This window comes from Tursiops truncatus, chromosome 2 (assembly GCF_011762595.2).
Source record: "Tursiops truncatus isolate mTurTru1 chromosome 2, mTurTru1.mat.Y, whole genome shotgun sequence".
Lineage (NCBI taxonomy): Eukaryota > Metazoa > Chordata > Mammalia > Artiodactyla > Delphinidae > Tursiops > Tursiops truncatus.
The window spans coordinates 157,419,714-157,444,427 of NC_047035.1; the positions used below are offsets into that span (position 1 = coordinate 157,419,714).

Below are 24,714 nucleotides of genomic sequence, written 5' to 3' on the forward strand. Positions count from 1 at the left end.
CTTACAAAACCATAGCCACTCATGATGATACTGTCATCTAGAATTATCAAGGAATGATTAAATCTTATTCAGTATGGCCTAAATGTTTGTAAATTTATGATTATATAATTTTTAAAAATCTATGTATGATAGAATAATTTTTAAGTACTCATCTGTATATTCAATTATATAAGAATATTACACTTCAAAATCAGTGAACAAGCCCTTACCATAAAACTATATGTGAATAGAAGTATTATGTACAATTAGTTTACTATAATATTTTAAAGATAATGTAATACAATCAATAAGCTTTCTAATATTGGACATGCAAACAAGATTAAACTGAATAAATGCATCCTCTACTGGTTCATTTCCAGCAGCATACAAACATACTTTAAAAACTCCCATCTTAACATAAAAAGAGAAAGGAAACTCCCTTGAACTCCACATTCCTCTTCAGTTACCATCCAGTTCTCTATTGCCTTTCCCAGTAAATATTCCCTAAGGAGCCGTTTATACTTATTCACTACAGTCCAGCTTCCATGGGGAATATTTATTGAAACTACTTCTGGTCAAAGCCACTCATCCTCATCTTAACCTTTCAGCAGCGTTCATCTGGTATAGTTGAGAATTCTCTTGTCGTGCCCTGTACACTATATTATGCTGTTCTATTTCCAGAAAAAGTATTCAGTGCTAATATTTCTTGACCTAAAAATAAAGAATTTGTGGATTTTACCTGCCATCATCCTGATCTACTCCACTTAAACTGCTGTCATCATTCATGTGTAGCAGACCACCGATCAGTGAATCGTCCTTCTCAAACATTGGTGTAATCACACATTCTTTTGATGTCCATTTTTCATTTTCATTTTTCTTTACTTCCTTCATATGCACGCCAGGACCGCTACTTAAAAAAAATCCATAAAAAAGCCAATGTTTTCTAATAATTCTACTGATAAAGAATAAAAAACCAATTTTTTAAAAATTCCAACTCTTACCCATCATAAGTCATTTATTAGTTCACAAAACAGTTATGAAGTACCAACCATATGCAAGCAAATACAAATTCTTGCTTCAAAGACAGATACACAATTATGATACAATGTGATATGTAAGAGTTGACATATGAAAGTTATAAGTGAACATAGGAAAGCTTTACAGAAGAGGTTAAATAAACAGAGGAGGTCATGAGGAAAAGAAAATGGAGAAAATCATTCTACTTGGTGATTAGAATGTGAGCACAAAGATCAGGCACATGGCGTCTAGGTGTTTCCTAGGAACTTGGAAGGAAAAGTACAAAATACATGGAAGGAAGCAGAGAGGTGAGTCTGGAAAGACATTCTGAAGAACCTCAAGTGCTACACTGAAAAGCTGAAGTTCACTGCCTAAAAGCAATGATTCTTAGACATGGGAGTAATAATTAGATTTCTACTATATTGTTTTGTTTTGATCTATAATGTTTAATTTACATGATTTTTTAAAATAACATGAGGTACATATAACATGAAAGAAGAACTCAAGGAAATATCTTGGGGGGAAAATTTACTTTTAAACACCCCCATGTTGGGGTCACGTCAGCATCAGGGCTGAAAAATAGGTACCTCATGGTATCCCTCCACCACCAGCAACAATTTGGCATCTATCCACGGACAAAAGTGGCTTTGTGGGAGTTGCAGGATCCAGCACCATAAACCAAGGGACCTGGGAAGAGTCCTGCCCACCCAAGTGGTAACAGACATACAGACCACATCCCTGCTGTGGACCCTGCATGGCCCATGAACTGGCTCCAGCCACTCTTAGCAACGTCCAGGGAACCCCTGGAAAACACTGTCTTAGACAAGAGAGCCTTTGTGGAAATCCAGGTTTCCAGCAGAGAAGTTCCAGCATACCACCGGAACAAAAATATGCAAGTTGGGGTACACTGGAGTGGGCAGTTATTAAAGACTGGAAGAGGTGACTGCTACTTCAAATGCAAAGGCAGCAATGCAAAACTTCAAGTAACATAAAAAAAAAAAATCAAGAAAACATGACACTACCAAAAGATCACAATAATTTTTCAGTAACAAATCCCAAAGACATGGAGATCCGCAATCTACCTGATAGAGAATTCAAAATAGTAGTTTTAAGGAAACTCAGTGAGCTACAAGAAAACACAGAAAGACAACCCAACAAAATCAGGAAAGTAATACACAAACAAGATGAGGAGTTTAACAAAGAGACAGAAATAATAAAAAAGAACCAAATGGAAATTCTGGAGCTGAAGAATACAATGAATGAAAGGAAAAATGCAATAAAGAGCACTGACAGCAGAATGGATCAAACAGAAGAAAGAATCTGTGAGTTAAGAGATAGGAGCTTTGAAATTATCCAATCAGAGAAGAATAAAGAAAAAAAGAATGAAAAAATGGGAAGAAATTACCAGATACCATCAATGAATTACCAGATACCATCAAAAGAAATAATTCATAAATCACTGCAGTTCCAGAAAGAGAAGATAGGGAGAAGGTGGCAGAAAGCTTATTTAAAGAAAAAATGGTTGGGAACTTCCTAAACCTGGGGAGAGATTTGGATATCCAAGTTCCTAAAGCTCATAGGTCACCAAACAAACTCAACTTAAAGAAATCCTCGCCAGGAGACATTATAACAAAATTGTCAAAAATCAAAGACAAAGAGAGAGTCTTAAAAGCAGCAAAAGTAAAGAGGCTTGTAAATTATAAGGGAATCCCCAGAAGTCTATCAATGGATTTCAAAAGAGTAGGACGACATATTCAAAGTGCTAAAAGAAAAAAACTGCCAACCAAGAATACTCTATCCAGAAAAGTTGTCTTTCAGAAATGAAGGAGAGATAAAGACTTTCCCAAACAAAGCAAAGCTGAGGAAAGTCATCACCACTAGACCTGCCTCACAAGAAATGCTGAAAGGAGTCTTCAAGCTGAAATCAAAGGACGCTAATTAGTTAACATAAAATATATTCAAATATACAACACACTGGTAAAGGTAAGTATACAGTCAAATCCAGAATACTCTAATACTGTAATACGGTGGTGTGCTAACCAATTAACTCTAGTATTAAGGCTAAAGGACAAGAGTATTAGCAATAACTATAACCCTAGTAAAATATAAAATTTGTTAATCATGAACATTAGCTCAAATGAGAACTTGTTTTATAGGAAAATAACAACTATCTATTGTTAAATACTGACATAGGCTTACCTATCAGAATCTTCATTCTCCATGGTAGGAAACTGTTGGTTATTAGTTTTTCTGCTCTTTCTCTGTTGAATTAATCCACTATCATCAGCATCATATATGTTTTCTGATACTTCCATTTCACTACTTTTGTGCTTATTCTTTTCTTCTTCAACCTTTAATGAAAGTTTGACACTACATATAATTATTATTACCTTATTCATTATAAAGACCTTTTCATTTTCATTAATTATTTGACTCAGAGTTTGCCCCGGTTTTAAGCAATAAAAATAGTTTTGTGCTTAATTTTTTTTAATTACAAGTCATTGAAATTTTTGTAAATTCTGCTTCTTTCTGTTTGAGGAAAAGAAATAAAGTTTTAAAAATTTCAAAAAGGGCTTTTTAATGTTGTGCAGCTATTCACATCCACTCTTCCCCGTCTGATGGCAGAGATAGAGAAATAAAGAGACAAAGACACAAAATCTGTCCTCTTCGGTCTTTACCACCTGGATTTTGCATTAAACAGCCAAATTTAGAGGATGTGACACCTTGGTGCTTCAGTAACAAAAAGGAAACATTCTTCTTTCTGCACTGAAGCTATTCTTCCCCCACTGCCTTTTACAATTCTTTTTCCATTTGGATCCTGGGAATATCAAAAAAGTGACGGTGTTCACTAAAATATATGAACCAAAGTTTACCAAAAAACAGGAGTAGAGTGAAATTAATGAATTGTTAGTTAGTGTGGAATTCTGGAAAATGAGTAACGCCTCCCAATTTCACATTCAATAACCAAGAAATTTTATAGCTTAAGGGTATAGAAGTAATTATCTACTTTAGCCCCACTATCTACCAATAATGGGAATAAAACCAAGAAAGGTTCAATGATTTGTCCAAAGTCCCTAAAGTGGCATTTCCTAGCATTTCATGGCACCAAAATAGATGATACAATTCTGTAACCCTGAATCTGATAAATTACCAAATGAATTCATCAAATTAATCAGATAAGTTAAAAGTGTGACTTTGGCAAAGTAATTTAATGCCTCAGTTGGGGGTAGGGCTCATCTCTTTTTCTTTTAAAGGAGAATATCTACAGATTTTTGTCTATCTTTAAAACTCAGTCAATGCACCTCTTACACAAAAGAGCAAACAAACAAATTAAAAAATCTATTACTGGAAGGAAAAAAAAACTCACCGCACGTCAAAACTCAGTTTTCTCCTCTGGAGATAAATACTGAATTTTTTTTTGCTGAGGGTTTATACTACCTATATGATAAAATCATACATGTCAAAACTTACCACATTTTATTAAACAACATAATGTAAAGGTTTGGCTCAACAGAAACATCTGAGAGTGGTGATTAAAGAATATGTGGGAGTACATGTATTTGTTATTAAAAATATCTTGAAGTGGCCATGTTGGAATTCTAAGTGCCAAGGGACTGAGTAACGCAGAGAAGATCGCACACACTAAAGCACAATAAAGAGATTAGTTTAGCAGGAATACGTGTTTATGTCCCTTCTTTCAGTCACTGCTTCCTTCCCATACTATAGAAGTGTAATTTATATTTAAAACCCAATAGATTTTTAAAAACCCCCAAACCCTAGCTTATTATATTTCTTAAGCAATTCCCTTTGTGTTTATTCTGGCTCAGAAGGTCACACGGTATGTAGCTAAATTAGCTTCCCAGTCCATGTGAAAGACTGACAGAGAGAGACTTAGGTTGATTAAGGAACAAAAGCCATGAAAATAGTTTCCTATTATTTAAATGGCAGAAGTAATCTACTTCTACACAATTACCTATTTAGCTGACCCCATCTTATTAATAAGTGGAAAATCAGAATGGATCAGATCATTGATAAAGAGAAAGAACAAAGTAGCAGCAAATGAACCTCTACCTCTTTTTGAAGTTGAATTTTCTCTTTTTCCAAAGCCAGGAACTGTACTTGTAACATGCCTATCTCATTCTCAAACCTTTGCATATCTTGCTGTAATTCTTCATTTAGATACACTTTGGATGTTCTGTTACTATTCGGTGGAGAAGAACTCCCATTTTCTAATTCAGGTTCCATGCTTTTATAGTTATTAGCACTGCAATTATCTGCAAGCAATGGCTTCTGGAACCAGTCTTGTATTGGTTTGGTTTTCTTATAAGTATTTGTAACAGCAGAAATATCACGACTTTTTATTTGAATCATGTGTCTCATTTCATTGGAGCGGGCAAGCCATAAATCAAAAAGTCTTTTGGGATCACTAGACTGAGGTATACATCCGATGTCTAATTTCCAATTAGTGTTATTTTGGTTCATATTTTGTACCATTTGCATATCAAACTCTTGGTCTTCTTGCACTTCAAATGTAACTACTGGGTCCCTTACTTTTTTATTTTTTGTATCATTATAAAAGCTCTCCTCATTTTTGTTAAAAACATGTTCAGTGTCTGGTTTATCACTTTCATAGTCTAATTTATTTTCATTTAAATAAAGCTGTGAAGATGATGGGCAAGCATGTCCCCAGTACCCAGAGGTTAAATAAGATGGAAAAACATTTTCAAGACTGGGTTCTTTTTGTTCAGGAAATGCTTGAAATGCTAGAGAGACAGATACTCCAAATGCATCTTTTGCCTCACAGTCAGGTATATTATTTGTCAAATTAGAAGGTATTTCCTTTATGTTTGCTCCTTCTTTAGGGGTATCATGTAGTGGCTCTTCCTCAGGACAAACAGTAATTTTGTATTTTTCAAAAATTTCACCAAACTTCTGCTTTAACTCATTCGTGATGAGTTTTAAGTTATTTTCCCACTCTAATTTGCCTTGTTTGGTCCACATTTCCTCATACTTTTGTACACAAGGAAGTTCTGAACATACAGATATGTCCTCTCTATCACATTCATTATTCATTTCTGGTTCTTGAGGCATTTTTTGCAGATGCAAAAGCGGAAGATTAATTGGCTTGATTTGATTTTCAGATGTCTTTTCTGTCAGGGTACATGTTTGTAAAATAACTTTATCCTTAAGTAATCAAGTACGGACAAAGAAAAATTAGAGAATAATTAAAATACAACCGTTAAACTTCTTAATCTATGTTTAGCTACTCACAAATCACTGGATTACAACTAAGAGTTGAAAAATAACTTGCCTTAGCCTAAAACAGGAGAAAAACATGAACTCACAAACCCAACTTTGTCACTGTTTGTTTGAACTAAATAATTCATATATGTTAAATCTACCAAAAATGAATTAGGAGATGATTTTTAATGTTACAAAGGCTTCCTTACTTAAAAATATTTCACCTCACCGTACCTTAAAGAGTCCCTATGTGCACATAAGGACTTTTTTTTTAAGGACTGGTAACTGGAGAATAGACAAACCTTAAATTACTAGGAGCCAAAATCAATTAACACCAATCAGAAAGAGGAACAAATTCCTAAATTTTAATGCAAATCATATACTATGATAGTATTGTACATTGATATAATACCTGCTTTCATTCAGTTATATTTTATTCTAGTATCTACTAATGAAAGTGGATAAAACATTGTTTAATAATATTTACTGGTTTCCTACCCTGAAATGAAATAAATTAGAAAGTTATTGTTTGTACCCTAACAACAAAGGTCCAATTCTGTAAGGTTTGATTCCTTAATAAGCAATTGGGTTGATTGTATGACACCTTCTCTCCCTGAATGTAGATCCTTAGGTCGATTACATAGAGGTCACAAGACAGAATAAATCTTTAATCTTGGCATTAGTGCCTGGCAATTTGAAACTGCAAATTTTGAACAGCTGGGAATGATTTCTCCTTCCATGAATCTAACTCACGGACCATCATTGATATATTGTTCATAACTTCAACTGCTTAATCATATGATTCAGTATTTGATTATCACCTTCTTTATCATGCAAGGAAGAAGCAAACAATATTCAGGAAATTTTTTTGCCTCAATTCCAAGGACAAAGTTTAACTATAAATTATAATAGATTCTAACAATATTTTAAGCTTTGTAATTAAAGCACTATAAAAACTAAATATTAAATTATTATCTATTGATTCTAAGAGGTTAATTTTGAAAGGTAATTTCATTTGAACTCTGTTATGTCGTTAAAGCATAGAAAACAATATTGAGCCAGAAATTTACATTTCCATTTTTACATACCTGTGAGTGGTTATTTTCACTTCCATCAAGCCTTTCTTGTGCTTCCTCCGATGTTATTTCTAAGTCTAGTTCTGCTGACAAATCTATGTTTAGTTAAAATTAACTATTTAGAACAGTTAGATAAAAGACATAATCTTTATAAAAATAGATTTAAAAAATTTTATCAAATGACAATTTAAATTAAGCTTAATCTTTAGCTGAATATTTACTTCTTTAAGAAATACTTCTAATTACCTAAAACTTCAACAAACCATCTGGGAAATACCAGATGTCACCATGTTACAGGCACACAAACATCTCAAAGATTCATTTACAAATTCATCCACCAAACATCAATGAACAGAACAATCAAAAACCAAACAAAATTTAAAAATACAGGACAAACATATAAAGTCACAATATACTCTGTTCTCTACTTCATAATAGTACCGATTTAACAACACACCAAGCTTCAACTGCAACGTTATTCATGGTTTCCAAAATTACTGTTACTTTTCATGCTTTTATCAGTTCCTTAATCTGAAATGTTTTCCTCTACTCTTCTGACAAATTTCTTTTCATCTTTTAAGACCCAGCCTGCTTTATGAAGTCCTCCTTGATTACAGCTCTCTTTCCCCAAACAGGTATCTCTTTCCTAGTAGCTACCTTAGTACTTTATAGATTTTTCTAGTGTATCTTCATCACCTGAACTGTAAATTATTTCTTCACGACTATCCTCTTTGCTCCTAGACTGTAGAGGACAATCTCTTGAAATCATCTTTGTATACACAGTCTTTATTTATTTTACTCAATAATTATTTACTGAGTTCCTGCTCAGTACTAAACATTGCAGTTTAAAGAAGAATGTAGATAAAAGGTGTCAGCGATGGCTTTTCTAGAGATAATGCCTGAGCTGAGACTTACACAGTGAGGTCAGTCAGATTCAAGGGAATAGAGGACAGGAAAGGGAGAGAGCATGGAAAGCTGTAGCAAGACAGGGAGAGAAGCATACATAAAACAGGGTGAGTATTTGTCTAAAATACAGGGATAGATGAGAGAGCATCACCAGCAGTTCAGAATTCCAGAGCAAAGGACAGACAGAAAGGGCTAGAGAGGGAGAGTCAGGTAGAAGTTAGATTATGAAAGCCTCGTGTCATTCTAAGATGGCTGGACATTAGTATGCTTTAAAGAGTGGTTCACGATCACTGGTGCATTTGAGATAGATCACTCTAAATGCTGCAGGAGGGATGAATTTGAAGGCCATACAAATAAATAGAGGGAGACGAATTTGATGGCATTATAATGCAAAAAAAAGATGATGCAGGCCTACACTGAGGGACTGTTTCCAGAAATATTTAAGATATAAAATTACCAGGACCCAGCATAGAATAAATCTTTATTAAATAAATAAATGCATGAATCCTGGGTCCCTCAAGAACTAGACTCTGCTTATTACTTTATAAAAGGTATCAACTGAGAAGAGAAATGATCTGCATGAACTGTTTTAAGTTGCTTGTATTTAGTTTCCAGTTTTCCTGTTTCACATCTTCCTGTGTTGAGGGGGCTCGTGTAGCTGTTTCGTTTGAATTCGTGCTTCTTGGACCTACCAAGCTCATGGAGAAATGAGAGCAAACCAGTCACTTGTATAGATAAAAAAAAACTTTGAGTTTATAGCTTGTAGTCACTACTCTCGGAGAAAACTGAGAATCTTTTGTAAATGTAACATTAATTCTACAGTAAGGAAGGACAAGAAGATAAAACTATAGGACTGGAAAAAGAAAACAGTGTATGATTGATTACTATAGCCCTGATCATATGACTGATCAAGGGCACTAAATTAATTGGTATTTATGTAGAACATATATTAGGTGTGGTTAATCAATAGACTGGGCATCCTAGTAGAATTAGAATTGATTTTCCATATACTATTTTTAAATGATCAGCACTCCTTAAAACCAATATCCCTTATGAACTATTAATTCATTAAAAATAATAAGTTGATATACTATGTGGACACAGCTAAGAAGGAGGGACTATGTAGCAATCCCCAATGACTCCCATTACTGCTGGGAAAGCCAATTCTAAAATATATAAACTCATAGAAAATACAAGAAATAGTTTAGTGTTTGGTTTTGGAGGTGCTCTTTTAGTTACATTGAATATAGTTATAACTAATACTAATGAATTCAGAGCTAAACAAAAGTAAAGCTAAAAAAACTACATTTTGAGAAAGGAATCTTGAGATGTCTACCTAGGTTTCCCAGCTAGTCCCAAAATTCTAAATATAATCCTGCTACCCACTCTCAGGTGTATGCTAAATACTAGCCTAACAAACTTATTCTCTCTCCTAATTCTCTTTGTTATTTATCATGTTGCTTTGGTCAGAGGAAGAATGCAAACGTCTTGCTAAAAGATGTCTGGCTGCGGGTTGAATAAAAGGAGTAAACACAAAGCAGATTTTGCCACAAAATGATTCTGGAAACATGAGGATTATGGTGAAGCCATGCTAAGGTGGCCTACGGTTGAGTGCTCTGTGCTTATTTATTACCTTGTTTGCTTTCTCTGTTTTCTGGCAGCTGTGACTCACACAGGTCATGGAGCGTGTAATTCCCTAACAGAAACACCGCTCCGATATTAATCTTTTCTTTATCTATTAGGGTCATCTGTCCAAATTCTGTGGCTGCTGACTGATTTTTGGTCACTGATTGTGACACAAATGGATATTTATCATCAACTTTCAAATGCCCGGCTCTCTGACAAGTCTCATTATTGAGCGTCAAACTAGCAGAATCCCAATCTGAAAAATCTGAAAACAAAGTTTCCATTTATTAGAATGTGAATACTAATGCAAATTTGACTAACTTGAACAAATTCTTTCTTCAGAGAAGCAGTCCCATGTCCTCCTCTCCCCCCAGACACACTACTCCTTCATGGCTTATTGTATCTTACACGTCATTGCCATTCATATAGATACATTAACTATTGCCTCTCATTTTTTCTACGTTTTTTTTTTTTTTTTTTTTGCAGTATGCGGCCTCTCACTGTTGTGGCCTCTCCCGTTGCGGACCACACGCTCCGGACGCGCAGGCTCAGCGGCCATGGCTCACGGGCCCAGCCGCTCCGCGGCATGTGGGATCCTCCCGGACAAGGGCACGAACCCGTGTCCCCTGCATCGGCAGGCGGACTCTCAACCGCTGCGCCACCAGGGAAGCCCTGTTCTACTTTTTAATTTTCTAGTATTACTTACTTTGATTCACTCATCAATCTCTATTACATATTCTGTATACCATAAGAGTTTTATTAATAATTATGATTCTTCAACATATGAATTTTTTCGTTAACAAAATATGTCTAACCACTTATTTTATGTTTAAATATGCATGACAGTATTGTGTGTTCCAGAGACATGGGTTTTAAAAAATCTTTTAATGAATGGTACTACTTTAATTACAATGAGATGGACTTTCCTCAATGTTACCAATGTATCTTCAGAAATCATTTTTTAAGCCTTGGATAAATATCATAAATTTACAAAAGAAATGATAGCCTTGAGTGACTAATTGTTTCCAGGTAAAAATAGGATAAGTCTAGGTCCACACTAGATCAAAAGAGCATACAGTGCCATGAGACAGGAAATGAATACATAACAAAAATATTTTTCTTTTTTTTAAAGAAAGTAAAATTGGCAGATTTAAATTTCTTAAGACAAATCAGAGCTGAACCAAGATGGTAGAGTAGAAGGATGTGCTCTCACTCCCTCTTGTGAGAACACAAGAATCACAACTAGGTGCTGGACAATCATCGACAGGAAGACACTGGAACTCACCAAAAAAGATACCCCACAACCAAAGACAAAGGAGAAGCCACAATGCGATGGTAGGAGGGGCGCAATCACAATAAAATCAAATCCCATAATTGGTGGGTGGGTGACTCATAGACTGGAGAACACTTATACCACAGAAGTCCACCCACTAGAGTGAAGGTTCTGAGCCCCATGTCAGGCTTCCCAACCTGGGGGTCCAGCAATGGGAGGAGGAATTCCTAGAGAATCAGACTTTGAAGACTAGTGGAATTTGATTGCAGGACTTCGACAGGACTCGGGGAAACAGAGACTCCACTCTTGGTGGGCACACACAAAGTAGTGTGCGCATCGGGACGCAGAGGAAGGAGCAGTGACCCCAGGAGAGACTGAACCAGACCTACCTGCTAGTTTTGGAGGGTCTCCTGCAGAGGCGGGGGTGGCTGTGGCTCATCATGGGGACAAGAACATGGGCAGCAGAAGTTCTGGGAAGTACTCCTTGGCCTGAGCCCTCCCAGAGTCTGCCATTAGCCCTACCAAAGAGCCCAGGTAGGCTCCACTGTTGGGTTGCCTCAGGCTAAACAACCAACAGGGAGGGAACCCAGCCCCACCCATCAGCAGTCAAGCAGATTAAAGTTTTACTGAGCTCTGCCCACCAGAGCAAAAGTCAGCTCTACCCACCACCAGTCCCTCCCATCGGTAAACCGGCACAAGCCTCTTAGATAGCCTCATCCACCAGAGGGCAGACAGGAGAAACAAGAAGAACTACAATCCTGCAGCCTGTGGAACAAAAACCACACTCACAGAAAGACAGACAAGATGAAAAGGCAGAGGGCTATGTACCAGATGAAGGAACAAGATAACCCCCCAGAAAAACAACTAAATGAAGTGGAGATAGGCAACCTTCCAGAAAAAGAATTCAGAATAATGATAGTGAAGATGACCCAGGACCTCGGAAAAACAATGGAGGCAAAGATTGAGAAGATGCAAGAAATGTTTAACAAAGACCTAGAAGAGTTAAAGAACAAACAAACAGAGATGAACAATACAATAACTGAAATGAAAACTACACTAGAAGGAATCAATAGTAGAATAACTGAGGCAGAAGAACAGATAAGTGACCTAGAAGACAGAATGGTGGAATTCACTGAGCAGAAGAGAATAAAGAAAAAAGAGTGAAAAGAAATGAAGACAGCCTAAGAGACCTCTGGGACAACGTTAAATGCAACAACATTCGCATTATAGGGATCCCAAAAGGAGAAGAGAGAGTGAAAGGACCCGAGAAAATATTTGAAAAGATTATAGTCGAAAACTTCCCTAACATGGGAAAGGAAATAGCCACTCAAGTCCAGGAAGTGCAGCGAGTCCCATACAGGATAAACCCAAAGAGAAACACGCCAAGACATACAGTAATCAAATTTGCAAAAATTAAAGACAAAGAAAAATTTCTGAAAGCAGCAAAGGAAAAACGACAAATTAGATACAAGGGAACTCCCATAAGGTTAACAGCTGATTTCTCAGCAGAAACTCTACAAGCCAGAAGGAAGTGGCATGATACACTTAAAGTGATGAAAGGGAAGAACCTACAAACAGGATTACTCTACCTTGAAAGGATCTCATTCAGATTCGATGGAGAAATCAAAAGCTTTACAGACAAGCAAAAGCTAAAAGAATTCAGCACCACCAAACAGGCTCTACAACAAATGCTAAAGGAACTTCTCTAAGTGGGAAACACAAGAGAAGAAAAGGACCTACAGAAACAAACCCAAAAGAATTAAGAAAATGGTCATAGGAACATACATATTGATAATTACCTTAAACATGAATGGATTAAATGCTCCAACCAAAAGACACAGACTTGCTGAATGGATACAAACACAAGACCCATATATATGCTGTCTACAAGAGACCCACTTCAGACCTAGGGACACATGCAGACTGAAAGTGAGGGGATGGAAAAAGATATTCCATGCAAATGGAAAGCAAAAGAAAGCTGGAGTAGCAATACTCATATCAGATAAAATAGACTTTAAAATAAAGAATGTTAAGAGACAAGGAAAAACACTATATAATGATCAAGGGATCAATCCAAGAAGAAAATATAACAATTATAAATATATATGCACCTAACATAGGACCACCTCAATATATACGGTAACTGCTAACAGCTGTAAAAGAGGAAATCAACAATAACATAATAAGAGTGGGGGACTTTAACACCTCACTTACACCAATGGACAGATCATCCAAAATGAAAATAAGTAAGGAAAGAGAAGCTTTAAATGACACAATAGACCAGACAGATTTAATTGATATTTATAGGACATTCCATCCAAAAACAGCAGATTACACTTTCTTCTCAAGTGCACATGGAACATTCTCCAGGATAGATCACATCTCGGGTCACAAATCAAGCCTCAGTAAATTTAAGAAAATTGAAATCATATCAAGCATCTTTTCTGACCACAATGCTATGAGATTAGAAATGAATTACAGGGGAAAAACGTAAAAAACACAAACACATGGAGGCTAAACACTACGTTACTAAATAACCAAGAGATCACTGAAGAAATCAAAGAGAAAATCAAAAAATACCTAGACACAGATTACAATGAAAACACAACGATCCAAAACCTATGGGATGCAGCAAAAGCAGTCTTAAGAGGCAAGTTTATAGCTATGGAAGCCTACCTCAAGAAACAAGAAAAATCTCAAATAAATAATCTAACCTTACACCTAAAGGAACTAGAGAAAGAAGAACAAACAAAACCCAAAGTTAGCAGAAGGAAAGAAAACATAAAGATCAGAGCAGAAATAAATGAAATAGAAACAAAGAAAACAATAGCAAAGATCAATAAAACTAAAAGCTGGTTCTTTGAGAAGATAAACAAAATTGATAAACCATTAGCCAGACTCATCAAGAAAAAGAGGAAGAGGACTCAAATCAATAAAATTAGAAATGAAAAAGGAGAAGTTACAACAGACACCGCAGAAATACAAAGCATCCTAAGAGACTACTACAAGCAACTCTATGCCAATAAAATGGACAACCTGGAAGAAATGGACAAATTCTTAGAAAGGTATAAGCTTCCAAGACTGAACCAGGAAGAAATAGAAAATATGAACAGACAAATCACAAGTAATTAAATTGAAACTGTGATTAAAAATCTTCCAGCAAACAAAAGTCAAGGACCAGATGCCTTCACTGGTGAATTCTATCAAACATTTAGAGAAGAGCTAACACCCATTCTTCTCAAACTCTTCCAGAAAATTGCGGAGGAAGGAACACTCCCAAACTCATTCTATGAGGCCACCATCACCCTGATACCAAAACCAGACAAGATACTACAAAGAAAGAAAATTACAGACCAATATCACTGATGAATATAGATGCAAAAATCCTCAAAAAAATACTAGCAAACAGAATCCAACAATGCATTAAAAGGATCATACACCATGATCAAGTGAGATTTATCCCAGGGATGCAAGGATTCTTCAATATACACAAATCAAACAATGTGATACACCATATTAACAAACTGAAGAATAAAAACCATATGATCATCTCAGTAGATGCAGAAAAAGCTTTTGACAAAATTCAACACCCATTTATGATAAAAACTCTCCAGAAAGTGGGCACGGAGGGAACCTACCTCAAAATAATAAAGGCCATATATGACAAACCCACAACAAACATCATTCTCAATGGCGAAAAACTGAAAGCATTTCCTCTAATATCAGGAACAAGACAAGGATGTCCACTCTCACCGCTATTATTCAACATAGTTTTGGAAGTCCTAGCCTTGGCAATCAGAAATAAAAGGAATAAAAGGAATAAAAGAAATAAAAGGAATATAAATTGGAAAAGAAGAGGTAAGACTGTCACTGTTTGCAGATGACATGATACTATACTTAGAGAATCTTAAAGATGCCACCAGAAAACTACTAGAGCTAATCAAAGAATCTGGTAAAGTTGCAGGATACAAAATTAATGCACAGAAATCTCTTGCATTCTTATACACTAATGATGAAAAATCTGAAAGAGAAAGTAAGGAAACAGTCCCATTTACCACTGCAACAAAAAGAATAAAATACCTAGGAATAAACCTACCTAGGGAGACAAAAGACCTGTATGCAGAAAACTATAAGACACTGATGAAAGAAATTAAAGATGATACAAACAGATGGAGAGGTATAGCATGTTCTTGGATTGGAAGAATCAATATTGTGAAAATGACTATACTACCCAAAGCAATCTACAGATTCAAAGCAATCCCTATCAAATTACCAATGGCATTTTTTACAGAACTAGAACAAAAAATCTTAAAATTGGTATGGAGACACAAAAGACCCCGAATAGACAAACCGTTTTGAGGGAAAAAAACGGAGCTGGAGGAATCAGACTCTCTGACTTCAGGGTATACTACAAAGCTACAGTAAGCAAGACAATATGGTACTAGCACAAAAACAGAAACACAGATCAATGGAACAAGATAGGAAGCCCAGAGGTAAACCCACGCACCTATGGTCAACTAATCTATGACAAAGGAGGCAAGGATATACAATGGAGAAAAGACAGTCTCTTCAATAAGTGGTGCTGGGAAAACTGGACAGTTACATGTAAAAGAATGAAATTAGAACACTCCCTAACACCATACACAAAAATACACTCAAAATGGATTAGAGACCTAAATGTAAGACCGGACACTATAAATCTCTTAGAGGAAAACGTAGGAAGAACACTCTTTGACATAAATCACAGAAAGATCTTTTTTGATCCACCTCCTAGAGTAATGGAAATAAAAACAAAAATAAGCAAATGGGACCTAATGAAACTTCAAAGCTTTTGCAAAGCAAAGGAAACTACAAACAAAATGAAAAGACAACCCTCAGAATGGGAGAAAATATTTGCAAACAAATCAGTGGACAAAGGATTAATCTCCAAAATCTGTAAACAGCTCATGCAGCTCAATATTAAAAAAACAAACAACCCAATCCAAAAATGGGCAGAAGACCTAAATTGACATTTCTCCAAATAAGACATACAGATGGCCAAGAAGCACATGAAAAGCTGCTCAACGTCACTAATTATTAGAGAAATGCAAATCAAAACTACAATGAGGTATCACCTCACTCACACCAGTTAGAATGGGCTTTATCCGAAAATCTACAAACAACAAATGCTGGAGAGGGTGTGGAGAAAAGAGAACCCTCTTGCACTGTTGGTGGGGATGTAAACTGATACAGCCACTATGGAGAACAGTATGGAGGTTCCTTAAAAAACTAAAAATAGAATTACCATATGATCCAGCAATCCCACTACTGGGCATATACCCAGAGAAAACCACAATTCAAAAAGACACATGCACCCCAATGTTCACTGCAACCCTATTTACAATAGCCAGGTCATGGAAGCAACCTAAATGCCCATCGACAGACGAATGGATAAAGAAGATGTGGTACATGTATACAATGGAATATTACTCAGCCATAAAAAGGAACAAAATTGGATCATTTTTTGAGACGTGGATGGATCCAGAGACTGTCATACAGAGTGAAGTAAGTCAGAAAGAGAAAAACAAATATCGTATATTAACGCATATATGTGGAACCTAGAAAAATGGTACAGATGAACCAGTTTGCAGGGCAGAAATTGAGACACAGATGTAGAGGACAAACGTATGGATACCAAGGGGGGAGAACCACGGGGGGTTGGCGATGGTGGTGGGATGAATTGGGTGATTGGGATTGACATGTATACACTGATGTGTATAAAATTGATGACTAATAAGAACCTGCTGTATAAAAAAAAAAAAGAAAGAAAAAAACCTAAAAAAAAAAGACAAATCAAAGAAAAAAGCAAGAAATGTAAAAGTGAAAGTTTAAATCCTGTTTCATCACAAGGGTCCCTTTATCATTTCACATCCATAAGCTCTGTGAATGGTTTAAAACAGTGGTTCTCAAGTGTCACCTGAGCATCCCTGGAGTCCCAAGACCTAACCATTCAAGCGGTCCAAGAGGTCAAAACTATTTTCACAATAACAGTAAACGTTATTTCCATTCTCATTCTGTTTTAGGTGTACAGTGGAGTTTTCTAGAGTCAAGATATGTGATAACATCATAGTTCTAATGGCTAATAGAATGTATGATTGTGTGTGCTTGTATTTTTAATTTTTCAGTTTTATTTTCCAATACAGTAAACATCAGTAGATACAACCTACTTAAACAAAAGTTCATTGGAATTCTCAATAATTTTTAAAAGTATAAAAGGATCCTATATCTGCCTCATAAAAAAATAACAAATAAATAAATAAAAGGATCTTAAAGCCAAAAACTTTCAGAATTACTGTTTTAAAAGATTGTGTCTAGCAAATCGTCATTAAGGTATGATTACTTTCCCCCACTTTTAATAATCAAAGACCAACACACACACACACACACACACACACACACACACACACACACACAGAGACAGACACACAGAGTCTGCTAATCAAAACATCTGGTTGGCTTAAGTTCATCCGTGTAACACCACTAAAATGAAATAATTAAAGTTGAAATACAATTGACATGTTAGCAAGTGAAGCTTTACTCTAGGTAAAGGTCAGAATTCAAATAAGCATTTGATAAAACTGGAAAAATCTTAGAATCTAATAATTTACCTCTGAGAATCCCTAAGAAGTACAGAGATTCCAAACTGAGAACTTTAGGGTATTGAAACATACATAGAAACATGTGAGTTAAAGCTTACATTTTAAAAATATCTTTTTCTTATTCTTGTAAATATCCTTTTTTCAAAACATGGATACCAACAATAACATGTGCCTTATTTACGTCAAATCCTTCAATTAAATTTGCAAAAACAAAAGAAAAAAGAATTAGGAATATGAAGGCTGTGAGCATTTCAAATATTTTAGCGTACCTCCCTCCAGAGGGAAATTTGCACTGCAGAATTTACCTGATCTGGATGTTTGCAAATCCTTCATTCCTACTGTTTCATTAGGAACAGAATCTTTCACTCCAACTGCAGGCTGAATGGGTTTTGAAACAAGTTGATTAATAAATAATGTACATTTGATACAATCTGTAGTTAATAATTCAAGATAAAAATATAAGTTTTTACCTTCAAGTGAGGATATCCTTCAGGAGAATCTAAAAGGCAAAAGGGATATAGAATCAAGTACACGTCACTATGAAAGCCACCTATATATTCATGCAGTTAGTACCGAGCAGAATCCTCATGCTTGGCCTTGGCAGTGAATACTTTAGGTTTTGGTGTTTTGTTTCTTGGGGGAGGTTAGGACGGCAACAAGACAGACATATGAATTCACTATAGATACTGAAGAAAAAATAAGAGTACAGGTTTAATAAAACATGCAGTTAAGATTTCAAAAGTAAGATTATGTTCCAAAAGCCTTTATAAAATAGAAAAATGCACATGTACCAATGTGAACATGCTGATGGATGAGGAGAAAAGTGATCTTTAATCAGAGGAACAAATCATGACCCCGAGAAGGTAAATGTGAAAGCTGATGGTAAAACGCAACAGCATATCTTGAATGCAATACGGCAGCATCATTTACACCATTATACTACAAGTGTTTATCATGTTCTTCAATTTGTCCTGTAATTTAGGAAGTGCACAGTTGGGATGACAGTTCAGTTGAATGTATAATACATTTCTCATCAGAGAACGTGTTATGAACTGATCAGCTTGGATATACACTTGTAGAACAATAGTTCATAAAAATATTCATTTTTTTTCCATACCCATGTGGGCTACTGGTATGCCTACATTTCTTGGATCCTCTAGTTTAGTCATCTTAAAGTTTCTCGATCCACTCATGCAAGAAGGTATATAAGGCACATCTAAGAAATAATGTATTATAAGTTTTCAATATCGAAGTACGATTATCAAAAAGGAAAAAGTAAATTTTACTGCCACAGAATTATTAGATAATAAAAATCTTTAATATTTCAAAATCAGTGTAGTATTTACTAAAAATAACAATTTTAGCATTTAGGGAATGAACCCTATTAATTTCTTTTGTTTCCAAAATTAGTTTGGTTCAGTATATCATGCTACTGTTTAAAAGGATTTTTGTGAAACAATTATCATCAAAAAATTAGCTATCTTACGGACTCCCCTGGTGGTCCAGTGGTTAAGACCCCATGCTTCTACTGCAGGGGACATGGGTTCAATCCCTGGTCGGGGAAATTAGGATCCCACATGCCAGCCGAGCAGCCAAAAAAACAAACAAAAAAAACCTATCTTGAAAAAATAAAAAAACAGCCAATGCTTCCATATTCAAATTAATCTCATTTGAATAACACATACCAACACAACATATATCTTTGATGCCTGATAGTTACAAGGAGGAGCTGGGGTTTACCTCAATTCTAGCACCCACTCCTGCTTCCAGTATTCTCTGGGGCAGCAATGACGTAACCTTGTTTCAGGGTAAATACACTGAAGTCATCTAACAAGAGTTCTCTCAAGTTTCCTCATCACCTCCACAATCACCTCCCTAACATCCTTCTTTCCTCCCTCTTTCCTTTCACTATATTCTTTCCTCTTCAAAGGTAGTCTCTGGATCTGTGGTCTTAATTCTTCCCCTTTTACATTCTTTTTATGGATCATCCCCACCACTTCTTTTTTCCTCTTTGCTTAGCAGTGGTACCTTACATCCATAAGTTCTACTTCAACGCTTTGCTACCCTCTGGCTATAAACACGCTCAGAAAGAAAAAGAAAATAATGCTTTTCCTTGATCCTGTTCTGTCTTGAACTATCCAGTGGCTCTTCTTCCAGATTTCTCTAAATGCAAGCCTACACCCTTGCTACTCTGAGAGCTTGTCAGAAATGCACAACCCCAGACCTGCTGCTCAGCATGTGCACTTTTCACAAGGTCCCCAGGGGACTAATTAAAATTTGAGAAACTCTGATCTGTGAGTCTGCTTCTACATTCCCACAGTAAGAGTGGGAAAGCTTTACTGTTCGTCTCTGACAAGTTTTGGTGCTGGAAGCTCACTTCAAATTTGTCTCACGTTTCAAATACTCTTCTCTTCCTTTTTCTAAAGACCTATTTTACTTTGCCACCGTCCTCCACAGACCCCTGCTTCCTTTTCCTTCATTTACTCTCTGTAACCTCTGCCTCTCTCGTTCTTTACTCCTTCTTTCCTCTTCCTCATTTCCCAACTTTCCTTAGGTTGTAGAGTACCTTGAAACGGAATTAATAATTTAGCTCCTTAAAGGGGACTCTCAATTTAATCTGTGGCTGACACCAGATAAGATACACAGCTTCCCTCCTTTTCTCATCTTTTTCCTCACTATGCATTTGACAGGTGATTTTCTTTCTTTTTTTTTTTTACATCAACAGTGTTATATTTTGTAATAGTCTTCAGAATATAAGCTGCATAGCTTTTTAGAATAAAAAATGATATAACTTCAGGTATATGCTTTAGGTCACTTGGTTAAACAAAAAGCAAACTGTGTCTTTGAGGACCACCTCAAAAGGGTGGCACACTTCACAGTGTAACTTGATAACAGACATGGAGATAGATGATTATATCATGGCATGTTGTCTACAAAAGGACATCTGGACAGTCAGAACTTAAATAGAACACAGCACACAGTTAAGTATTCAAGCACTGCTTTTTGGCCAAATAAAAACTGCCTAAAAACTGTTGATGGATTTTTGACTGGAAAAAAAGATGTAGCTGCTTAGTTCTTCTGATACAGCACTTCTTGTCCAGAATGAGACAGGCTCAGTTCAACTTGAAATCAGTGTGAGGAATGATTCTTCCTCTTAACCGACAGGTGATTTTCCTTGGCTATTAGAATATATCAGAATTCCCATTTTAAATCAACATGCTGTCAAATGACTTTTTCATCAAAATACAGTTCTTACCTTCTACTTGTCCATTTAATATACTTTTTCCTCTTTGACCTGCAGCTCCAGATAAATGATCAACATACTTCTGTGGAAGACTCTCAGAGATACTCTGTTAAAATTGATATTACTAATGAGTTGCATAAAGATTTCCTAATCCCCTTCTAATACCTGAAAATACCCTACTTTTTAAAAATTTCCTACTTTACAAGCAATTATATTTAAAAATAAGAGAAGCATGGTTTGAAAACTCAAACATTTAAATAGAAAACTTCACATACACTCTCTAGATCAAGTATATCTTTTATCCTCATTTGGCTACTGACTCTGTAAACTGAGCATGGAAAGCCAGAGGAATTATTTTCACAGACAGAATACTGACTTACAGGTACATTTCAGCAAGGAATTAACTTCAAAATACCTAACTCTACTTTGCATTCCCTGTCAAAAGAAGAGAGTATTTTTAAAAAATATGTATTTACATAAATTCTTTAATAAGTACACTTGCTATAAATTTAAAGTATTTCTAAAGACAGAAATTTTTTAGTATTAAAATAATATACTTGGCATGAAAAGAAACCACGAAGTATGTCACGTTGAGCATAAACAGAACACTATAGAAGCTGCTTCATTTAGGTAAACAAGGGCTTACAAGAATCTGTTATTTGATAAAATTTTTATTGATAGGAAAACTAGTTGAATAAAATAGCGAAGTAGTAAGAAAAACTTTTATGTTTAAATAATAGCAAAAAATTTAAATATAGTTATGCAACTCTTCAAAAAAGTACAGCAAGCTTTAATAAGGGAATAAGAACATTTATTTATTAATCATCTAAATGTGTCAAGCTTTTACTATGCACATTTTACTTTCTACATACAACAACAATGATAAAAATGATTGTAAGGACAGTTACCCCACTTCCTGTTTCCTGGTCATTCCAAGATGCGAGAGTGTAATGACGAACAGATGGGATCTGCTGTTCTCTCTGTTCAGAATGTCCCTCCCCTGGACCCTCACATAACAGGCTCCTTCCCATCCTCCCCTTGGTAGCTTTTCTCACATGCAGATCTTTTCTGACTATCTAAATTCCACTCCCACTCCCATCCCCATCCTAACTACAAACTCTCTCAATGTTGTCTAACTTAACATTCTCCATTTTCTTTTTTTTTTTTTTTTTTGCGGTACGCGGGCCTCTCACTGTTGTGGCCTCTCCCGTTGTGGAGCACAGGCTCCGGACGCGCAGGCTCAGCGGCCATGGCTCACGGGCCCAGCCGCTCCGCGGCATGATGGGATCTTCCCAGACCGAGGCGCGAACCCGTGTCCCCTGCATAAGCAGGCGGACTCTCAACCACTGCGCCACCAGGGAAGCCCTCTCCATTTTCTTTACATGAAGGACTTAACAGTGACTTATAAAGGATTCCTGTTTGGTTTTATGTTCCCACCACTACAGCCTAACCCCTCAATTGGTACAGTCAGTGTCTAACTGCCCAGCACATAGTTGGTATTCAATGACAGGAATTTATTTAAGATCAAAACATTTAAAATGTCGAGAGCACCTCAAGTACCAAAGCACTTGATACCTATAGGAGATCTCCGATAACAGTCTATAGAAACTTAACATACCCCAAACTAGAAATCCACATGCCCGTTCTAATTTTCCTATTCTTAACACTACTGTCATTTTATTGTCCTTCGGGTTTTAAAAAAGTATCCCAGCATTTAGTGAGTCACTAATTGCGACTGTGATCAGTTTTGTCTTACATTTCTATAGCACCCTTTACAGTTTACAGTGTGTGTTCACAGCTGTTACCACATCTGTTCCCTACACATACCTGAGAAGTGGGTACCAGTACCATTTTTACAAAGGAGGTCACTGACGCTCAACCAGGGTAGACAAGTTTTTCCGAGATCCCACAGCTAGTGACAGAACCAGGATGCTACCATGTCTTTTGACTTTAAACAGTGCTGTATCACTGCAGCAGCTGCCTATATCTAACGGATCAGGCCCTTCTTATTTCTTTCCATAGCTGTCACTTTACAACAGGTCATCATTACTTTATATTTACGTTACTTCAAGTACGGCTGCCATAAAGGTACTCAACGCACACTAGTTTATCCAAAATGGTGTGTACTTATTAAAACATTGCTAAACCAAACTGTTGTTATTATAACGCCACATACTTATTATTCCCCACTCTTTTGCTTCTCTTGAAATGTTCCTTGGAGATCTATTTGACAATCCAAATGTAATAATACTTTTAATTCTCAGGCACTATCTTTTTCAGGTCTAAGTGGTAAAAAACTACATTTCAACCTGTTTCTCTCTGAACCTCACTAGGAGTTTTACACATCCATATGTACCAAAGAAACATACATTTGCTTGGGAGACTGGGACTGACCTACACCCTACTATATATAAAATAGATCAATAATAAAGACCTACTATATAGCACAGGGAACTCTACTGAATACTCTGTAATGGCCTATATGGGGAAGGAATCGAAAAAGAGTGGATATATGTGTATGTATAACTGATTCACTTTGCTGTATAACTGAAACTAACACAACATTGTAAATCAACTATACTCCAACAAAAATTTAAAAAAAAAAGAAAAGAAAAAAGAAACATACATTTGGCCATAGGCTGACCTGGAATAATGCTTCAGTTTTTAGATAAATTTAACTTCAGAACCCAAACTGATTCCTTATGACTTCTAAGCCTTGGTTTTTGCTCTATACTACACTGGTTTCATTAGGTGAATCCTGCAAATTAACAAAAGTGCACTATGTGGTAGTTATTATATTTAGCACACAATTATTTAATTAATTACAGGTTAAAAATATAAGGAAAAAATTTTGATGGGCAAATGCAAAGGTGAGAAAGTAAAGTCAAAGCATCCTCCCTTTTATGTTTTAACATCACTCAGTGCTTATATTTTAAAATAAAAAAAAAAAATAATAGAAGACAGTACCTCAGAATCCCAAGGTGATTCTATACCTTCCTCTTCTCCTAATCCTAATGCTGACATCATATCTGTAAAATGCAGCCACAGATCCATTAATGAGAACATTTACTACTATGAATTTTAAATACCTGTATAAGTCTATCTCCATCCACAAATATTTAAATCAAATAAAGTAGCAGAAAAGAATTTCAGAGGGTTGAGGCATTTTCAGGAAGAAAAAGTTGGTAGTAGTTGGGATACTTCTGAAGAAATAGAGCAAAAGAAACATACTTAAAAAGAAATGGATAGTATATTTCGATCTACAGACTTTAGATGTTTTTATACTAGCCTTTAAGCATAGAAAAAAATTCATAAAAATTCACTAACTTACCACTCCTATTATTTTTGTGTGCTCCATCAAAAGAAGTCAAATTGTTATGATCTATTTGCTCTTGTGGAGCACTTTCAACATCAGTATCATTTTCTTTTTCTCCAATTTCTGGATTTGTTGCTCCTTCCTATAAAAACAAAACAAAATAAAACAAACACCTAATTCCAGAAAACATCATATTCATTCATTTGGTCATTCAATCAATCAGTAAGACAACAAACATTTACTGGATCTATCAAATCATAGGCACTATCCTGGGAGAAAAGCTGGAAATATAAATAGAAGACTGATTCTGCTTTGTATTCTAGGAGAAGTAGAGCTACATGAAAACAAGTAAGAAGAGAACAGTATCATTCAAAAGCTCTACAATTGATGTGAACAGA

General features: G+C 35.8%; 1 protein-coding gene across 15 annotated transcripts in view; it reads right to left on the minus strand.

The window, feature by feature from the left end:
* Positions 1-24,714, minus strand: part of ANKRD26 (ankyrin repeat domain containing 26) — a 92,271-nt gene that overhangs the window by 38,754 nt on the left and 28,803 nt on the right. For 4 of the 15 annotated variants that reach the window (XM_073801568.1, XM_073801561.1, XM_073801571.1 and 1 more), the window contains 11 exons: positions 24,332-24,458; positions 23,968-24,029; positions 21,013-21,106; positions 18,874-18,972; positions 18,227-18,255; positions 18,062-18,134; positions 9,853-10,110; positions 7,326-7,408; positions 5,068-6,180; positions 3,196-3,347; positions 719-889 (listed from right to left, as the gene is read on the minus strand). In XM_073801568.1, the coding sequence (XP_073657669.1) occupies positions 719-889; positions 3,196-3,347; positions 5,068-6,180; positions 7,326-7,408; positions 9,853-10,110; positions 18,062-18,134; positions 18,227-18,255; positions 18,874-18,972; positions 21,013-21,106; positions 23,968-24,029; positions 24,332-24,458 (2,261 nt within the window). The remainder of the gene's footprint in view (positions 1-718; positions 890-3,195; positions 3,348-5,067; positions 6,181-7,325; positions 7,409-9,852; positions 10,111-18,061; positions 18,135-18,226; positions 18,256-18,873; positions 18,973-21,012; positions 21,107-23,967; positions 24,030-24,331; positions 24,459-24,714) is intronic. The other 11 variants (XM_073801562.1, XM_073801563.1, XM_073801565.1 and 8 more) reach the window with 11 other exon arrangements.